The 8,537-nt window shown below is 31.4% G+C and overlaps 1 protein-coding gene across 1 annotated transcript; it reads right to left on the minus strand.

Annotated features, from left to right (window-relative positions):
• Window positions 1-7,700: 7,700 nt before the first annotated feature.
• Window positions 7,701-8,192, minus strand: LOC129903759 (zinc finger protein ZAT11-like). Its single transcript, XM_055979295.1, has one exon. It carries the CDS (start codon window positions 8,190-8,192, stop codon window positions 7,701-7,703), a length of 492 nt encoding a protein of 163 aa, XP_055835270.1.
• Window positions 8,193-8,537: the final 345 nt, after the last annotated feature.

Consider the following 8,537-nt stretch of genomic DNA (forward strand, 5'->3'; position numbering starts at 1 on the left):
CTCTTCTACTATGTGTTGAGGATGTTCTGGTGTGGTTTCCAACTCAACATCAACTTGTCGTTGAACAAGTGCAACATCATTTTGGTACGCCACATCTAATACATTCTCAATTTCAATTCTTCCCACATGCTTTGTCTTAATAACAACCCATCAATCAGCCTTATCTCTATGCAATGGATGTGGAGCGTAATAGACTTGCTTAGCATTTAGGGCAATGATTAAAGGATCATAACTTCTGTATTGTCTGGTGTGCTTAACTTCAATTATATTATGTTGTTGGTCCATCCTTGTGCCTCTGTGTGATGGGTCAAACCACTTACACCAAACTAATACTATCTTTTTTAGGCCAACTTGAATATGTTACTTCAATAATCTCCTGAATGACACCATAATATTCTACAATTTGGCCATTACCATCGACATCACCTTGAATGCACACACGACTATTATTGGCTTTCTTGTGCATAGAAACTTCTTCAGTTTGAAACTTAAAATCATTCACACAATATTTATTCATTGTATGAATATGAGATGCAGGCCCAAGTGCGATCTCTCTCACAAATGGTGAATGTTCGATACTTGAGTATTCATCATAAACCTACAAATTGATTTCAAAATAATACAATTTACTATAAGGTTAAAACATTATACCTATTGATTTAATATAAGCTTTTACACTTACATAATTCTTTAGCCATTTGGAAAACCTCGTATATATGGCTTCATTGCTCCATATGCTTACGAACGTGCTGATAGTGATATGTACAATTTTGATAGTTATTAATATGTAATTTGATAATTTAATTTCACACTTACTTAAGATATGACTGAATTTCTGGACAGTTAAGCAATACATGGGTCACAGCTGATTGTTTTTCCATGTTAGTAAAGCTTTGTCTTCCATGCTGTTTAGATCCTCGACCACAATAATTAAAAATTGAAATCGATGGATACATCGGATCACTATCACCTTCATCGTTGCGATTAAGCCTATTTTTTCTGCATGGAACTTCATCCCCAAAGTAATAGGAATAAAAGTCATCAGTTTCTCTCACAATATGAGACTCAACAATTGAGCCTTCGATTTTTTCTCTCTGTTTAATTATTTGTTTGCAGCTTCCAATTTTCCTAAATATATGTTAACTAATAATTATAGTATATATAAGAAGAATAAATTAACTACTTATATAAGAAAAACATTACTTCTCAAATGGATACATCCACCTTGTTTGAACTGGACCTCCAAGGCGGACTTCTTTAATAAGATAAATCAGAAGATGCTCTATCACATCAAAAAAACCACATGGAAAAATCTTCTCTAGCTTTGTAGTAATAACAACAATATTTTCCTTCATCCTATCTAAACTACTCTCCAACAACTTTCCAGAACATAAATCTCTAAAGAAAAGACTTACCTCTGTGATTGGCTTCCATATCCTATCAGGTAGATGACTAAAAGCGATAGGAATCAATATTTCCATGAATACATGACAATCATGGCTTTTCATACCTATTCACTTTCCTTCATTGTAATGAGGACAAGCAAGCTTTCCAGTAGTCATCCAATCAGATAACATTCCGTATGCAGGAAAATCATTAATAGTCCACATTAAAACAGCACGCATAACAAAATTCTGCTTAGTTGATATATCGTAAGTCACTACTCCTTCAAACCACAATTGTTTAAGTTCATCTATCAATGATTGTAGATAGAAATCAATCAAACTTTTAGGATTGCGAAGATCTGGAATAACACAACTTAGAAAGTTGTACGGACTTGTCAGGTACATTTCAGGAGGAAGGTTGTACGGGGTAAGAAATACAGGCCAGCAAGAATAAGGTGAGGCAACATTAAAGAATGGTGTGAAGCCATCTGTACACAACCCCAATCGTACATTTCTTGGTTCACTAGCAAAATCAGGATACATGTTATCAAAATGTTTCCATGCTTCTCCGTCAGATGGATGTGACAAGACACCCGGCGGCCTTCTATATTCACGGTGCTATCTCATATGTGGGGCAGACCTCATCAATGTATACAACCTCTTTAATCTGGGAATAAGAGGTAAATAATGCATCACCTTAATTGGGACCATCTTTCCAGTAGGAGTTCTCTTATAACGAGCTTATCCACAAAACTTACAATTTTCTAATTCACTATCAGTCTTATAGAACAACGTGCAACCATTAACACAATAATGAATTCTATCATACGACAATCCTAACTTGGAAACCAATCTCTTTGCCTGATAGAAGTTCTTAGGTATATTAAACTCAGGATTAACCAGTTCGCCCAAAATATCAACCATTGAGTCCATAGCCGCATGTGGAATACTTCAATCTGATTTAATATTCATTAACCTAACTGCAACTGACAAAGCAGAATGTAGACTCCCTTCACATAATGGACGACTAGCCTCTTCTAAATGTTGATAGAAGCGTCTTGCTTCTTCATTAGGAATTTCATCAAAATATTGTTCGGGTTCTATCCCACCTTGAACCCCGAATGCATCATTAACCATTTCATGAACTCTATCATGTTGAAATGTATAATGTTGAACTCTATCATGTAGAACCCTATCATGTTCAACACTAATTTGATCATGTGGTGCAAGCATATTATATTCATCCACGGGCAGTAGATTATAAAATATATTATTCAATAATCCATCTATTTCTCCATGATCAACTCATACAAAATATTTAGGCTTAAATCCATTACCATACAAATGAACCATAACTATATCTGGATTAAAAAATTTCAAGCACCTACATTCACAACAAGGACACCTAACCAATCCATTTCGCTTAAAAACATCAAGTGTCATGGCATGATCGATAAAACTTTTTACACCGTCAATAAATTCAGGTTTCAAACCACCACCAAATTTATAATGCATGTTATACATCCACAAACGATGATCCATCTACAAAATTACATATATTCAAGCGTAATTAGTTCATAAAGACTACAATTCATCGAGACTACAACTGACATTAATTCAAGTTATAATTAATTAATTCATATAATAATTCAGTTCAAGTTATAATTAATTTAAGTTATAATTAATTAATTCATGTAATAATTAAGTTCAAACTCTACTTAATTCAAATTGTAATTAATTCAAGTTATAATTAATTAATTCAATTTATAATTAAGTTCAAGTTATAATTAAGTTCAAGTCCGAATTAATTCAAGTTATAATTAAGTTCAAGTTCTATTTAATTCAAGTTATAATTAAGTTCAAGTTCTAATTAATTCAAGTTATAATTAAGTTCATATTCTAATTAATTTAAGTTATAATTAATTAATTTATATAATAATTAAGTTCAAGTTATAATTAGGTTCATATTCTAATTAATTCAAGTTATAATTAACTTCAATTTCTAATTAATTCAAGTTATAATTAATTCAAGTAAAAATTAAGTTTCAAACCTCATGACATTCAGGTTGAAGTTATAAATTAAAATATCCTAAAATTCAAGTATCTAAGTTATTCAAACTAGCTATAAAGTTTAAAGAGTTCAAAATTTATACAAACCTAAAAAAATTCTAAGTTTAACTTCAAAAGTCCTAAAGTTCAACTTCATGACTTTAAATATCTAACTCTACTTAGCTTAATTAGTTCTAAAGTCTAAAGATTTCAAATATTATACAAACCTAAAGTTCAAAATTAGTATCTAAGTTATTCTAATTATAAGTTCTAAATTAAAGTCCTATATATAATTCAAGTATCCAATTTCCAATATTTTTCTAAGTTTCAAACTTCAAAATTTTCTATATTCATGTATCTAAGTTATTCTAAAGTTCAACATTAGCTTAATTAGTTCAAAAGGAAGTTTAACCTCAACAAGTTTTCTAAAGTAAACAAAAATTTCAACTTCAAAGTTCTAATTAAGTTCAACTTCTAAATTTAAGTATCCTAAAATTCAAGTATCTAAATTATTCTAATTATAAGTTCTAAAGTCCTAAAACTCAAGCCTCTAATTAAGTTTCAATATTTTTCTTTAAGTTTCAAACTTCAAAACTTCCTAAATTACAATCCAATATACAAACAAACTACAATAAACTAAATGAAATAAACTAATTAAGTAACTACTAAATCACAAATTACTATCCAATTTACAATCTAATTCAACAACCCAAATCTAAATTAAGCCCTAAAATCAAAACTATAACTACATTCACTAATTTTACAATTCAATATACAAATGAACTACAACAAACTAAATGTAATCACCTAATTAACTAACTAACATCACAAATTACTAAAAAATTTACAATCTAATTCAACAACCCAAATCTAAATTAAGCCCTAAAATCAAAATTATAACTACATTCACTAATTTCACAATCCAATATACAAATGAACTACAACAAACTAAATGTAATCACCTAATTAACTAACTAACATCACAAATTACTAAAAAATTTACAATCTAATTCAACAACCCAAATCTAAATTAAGCCCTAAAATCAAAACTATAACTACATTCACTAATTTTACAATCCAATATACAAATGAACTACAACAAACTGAATGTAATCAACTAATTAACAAATGACAAATAAAAAAAATTAAAATTTAGTTTTAGGTTTAAGCCCTAACCTCTTAAAAATGAATAATGGTCCAAAAGCTCCACAAGATGGCGGCGGCGGCGGTTGACTGACGGAGGACTGAGACGCTGGTGGGACGATGGTGGGAGAGACGGATTTAGAGAGAAGGCAGAGAGAAATAGAGAGTTTAGAGAGAGAGAGAGAAAACTGAAAAAAAACATTCTGTGTTGAACATATTTAACAAAAAGCGACGGACAGCGTCTCTAAGTCCGGCGCTTTTTCAAAAATATTTGACCGCCATTTTGACCAAAAAGCGACGGACAAAGCGACACCGTCTGTCGCTACTTTAAATATGTTGATCAAATATTTTGATCAGTAGCGACGGACTTAGCGACCCAGTCCGTCGCTACGTTAAAAAAAATAAAAAAAATAAAAGTGACGGACTAGGCGTCACTGTCTGTCGCTCCTATTAAATTTTTTTTTTAAAAAAACGACGGACAGCGTCGTTTTCTCCGTCGCATTTTATTTGCGACGCAGTCCGTCGCTTTTTGTTCTGTCATTTTTTGGCAGTTTTTTAGTAGTGTAAATGAGCAAATATGTAGTGAGCAATCATTATCTTAATGAAATTCAATGGATAAGAAAGCTTTCCACTCAGTTTTGTGTTAGAGGATTCTTATGACCTTAATTCTTCTTCAAATCACTTTTCAAATTTAGGAATTGGTCTTAATACCTATGCACAATTAGGAATCACCTAGTATTGGCCTATATGCATACGCAAAATAGTTTGGGTCTTAGATTAGAAATTTTGGGGTGTTACAAGCATCATAATTTCGAAATAGAAATTAAGAATCAACAATAGGAAATAGAGAGAATTTGTAAATCATGAACTTTGGGGTTAAAATCTTAGCATTGATCTTGCTAACTGAAATTGTAAAGAAAAACATAATTCCTCACTATGATAGCCTCACATACTTGAAAGAACAAGAGTTCTTGAGAGAAGCTTGAAACCTTAGGTTTTGCTCCTCTTGAATCTTGGTTTAAGTTTAGAGAGAAGAATGAGAGAAATATGAAGAAATACTGTGATATAATCCCTAAAATTAGAGACTAAAAGTTTAGGTTTAAGAAATAAGAAAAAGACATAACATGATCGAGTCCATAGGGACCATCGATGGCTCATGTAATGATCCACGTCCCGTGGTCTCCTTCTGTGGAACTCAAATGTTTTTTTTCAACCTTTAAGATCTCACCCATGAGCCTGTTTCACGAACCATGGAATGATCCACAACCAATGAAGTGAAAGTGCGGAACTCAGAAGTTTTTTTCCAACTTTCAAGGTCTCCTCGACGAGTCCATTTCATGGAGCGAGGAATGATCCACGACCAATGGACTGAATTCAAGCACAAAAATTTTAGGCTGGAGGATCTTAGGTAAATCAATCATAAGTTTTTACTCCCGACTCAGATTTATGAATGGTTGATGGCGTTGGAAAGAGTAATTTGATAGGTAATGGGATACATAACTCTTTATATTCTAAAAGATATGCTCGTTTGAAGTTGACCCTTGTATGATCTCATTCAAAAACTTAATCGATAGGAAAACTTTGAACTCGACTTAGTGCTTATGACTCTAATTCATATCCAATACACTTCTTACACTTAGGAGCTGGTCATAACACCTATTTACAAATATAAATCATCCTGTTTGAGCCTATACATGATTCAGATCTTACCTTAGAATTTGCGAGGTGTTACATTTATTCCACTTTTTAGGAGAAAGGGGAGCCCCAAGTACCTAATTGAAAAGAAACAAACTGCAAATCTAGTGAAAAGTAGGATCTCTCTTAGCGTAGTCACACTACTAAAAACCCACAAAAATCAACCTCTAGAGGTCGATTTGTGCTCAAAAAAATCCTTTTTTAGAAACGAAATAGATCATCGAAGATTGGTGTCTTTAAAAAAATAAATTTAAAGAATATAATTAAAAATATATAAATCTTAAACTAACAAGCACCAGTGGTGTATTAGTAGAAATATATTCTACCATAATAAATATGGGAGTTCAATCTACGGATGATGCATTTTATAATTGTGTAATTTAAAATATCAAATTCTCAAAGTCAATTATTCCTCACAAAAAAAAAAAAAACTGCCGACCTCTAATTTAAGGTCGATTTTCTGGATTGACTTTTGGTATTTATTCATCCATACCTGCGAGAACATCATAGATTTATCAGTATTTGTCACTAATCATGTAGTTGATGAAAAGCGGTTGACAACTTCCACGAATGTTTGAACTAAGGCCACATTGCCTTTCACTACTATGAAACCTTCTAAAATCGACATAAAAAAATGAACTCAAAAAAAAAAAGCAAACTGGCGAGGTCACCTTTCATTAGGTTGTTTTTCTAGGTCAATTTTAGCATTTTTTTTAGTAGTGAATTTATAGAGGATCATTATTCATTAGTGTATCTTCAAAGGTAAAGTGTGTCAGCTACTGTTTATTGCACGTTGAATGAAATCTAAATTTTGACAGTTTATTCGTCATGTTCAATACACTAGACAAATGTTCCATGATTAGTACAAATAGTACGAGTATTAATAGACTGTGCTGAAAAAATTATATATAATTAGGGGTAGTGTAAATAAAATATAATTTAATATTATAAAGTATATTAATGTAGTGTCATGAATAAAGTAATAATGTGATTTTTTTTTAAGAAAAAAGAAGATGATGATTAATTAATATTTTGTTTATATACACATGATTGTCACCAAATAATTATTGATTTATTTTTAAAATGATAATAAATTGATTAAAAAATCTAATATTCACAACAATAAGGATAATTACTAATAAATTATTTTATAGTTGAAAAATGTCTACAGAAATATTTAACCGATTTAATGATTAAAAAATCTAAAGAAGTTAATTATAAATATAGATAATCAAAATTAGGTGTGAACAACTACTACTAAATTTAAATTAAATGAGTTATGCGGTGGCTTTTCAAATATTCCTTTCGAGCTAAATTAATATTTGTCCATACATTAAAAAAATCAAACAAATTGTGCACCTGTGTGTATGTGCACAAATCCACAACAACAAAATCTGAAGATTCTTCTACAGTAGTTACAACCAAAATCTAAAAAGAAATCCCTGTCATTAATTCATTCTCAGATGGCGTCAAATTCAAATCCCAAAATAAAGTTCTTCCACTACACTTGGATTTCTTCTCCGGAAAAGCATCCACAGATTCACCACTCTTCGAATTTTCCTTCAATTTTTTCTTCTTCTGATCTAGTTGATTCAATTTATTGTGATATTTTCCCATATGACCGCCTAACGCTTGTGCAATAGCGAATTCATCGCCACAAATGGAGCATTTGTGTTTTTTGAGCTTATATGAGTTGCCATTAGTACTCATCAACATGAACCTATTCGCCCAACTTTTGTGACTTGCTTTGTGTCCACCTAGTGCTTGAAGAGAATCAAATTTTTTCTTGCATGTCTTGCACTCGAAGAGTTTGAGCGGTCCCAATGACTCGTTCCTCTTCATGATGTCCACACAGCTCGCCATCACAAATTTCTCCACGGATTCTTCTTCTAGTCTACTTCTCTTCCATGTCAAACCCATGTTCATGGTTGTGCAACGTGGGTACACTAAAAGAATAATTGTCTTGTTGCTAGTAGCTGATTGTGATATATATAGTACTATTGGAAATATAGGAGTGAGTTCAATTATGGTGTGATTATTAATTTAATAATATGTATTATGCCTACTTTCCTTTTCATACCTGATATTATCTATAGCGAATAAAACAAATTGTATAATTTGTCACCTCTCGAAATATGACAAATATTTAAGTGATTTGTCCTGATTCTAATAGTAAATTTTAAAAATAACTGATGGTACTCTACTTTATTCCACTTTTTAGGAGATAGGGAAGCCCCAAGTACCCTATTGAAAAGAAACAACCTA

Source organism: Solanum dulcamara, chromosome 9, assembly GCF_947179165.1.
Source record: "Solanum dulcamara chromosome 9, daSolDulc1.2, whole genome shotgun sequence".
NCBI lineage: Eukaryota > Viridiplantae > Streptophyta > Magnoliopsida > Solanales > Solanaceae > Solanum > Solanum dulcamara.

What these genes read in the sequence shown, in the direction of transcription:
- LOC129903759 (XM_055979295.1), bottom strand. Translation starts at nt 8,192, where the DNA reads ATGGGTTTGACATGGAAGAGAAGTAGACTAGAAGAAGAATCCGTGGAG.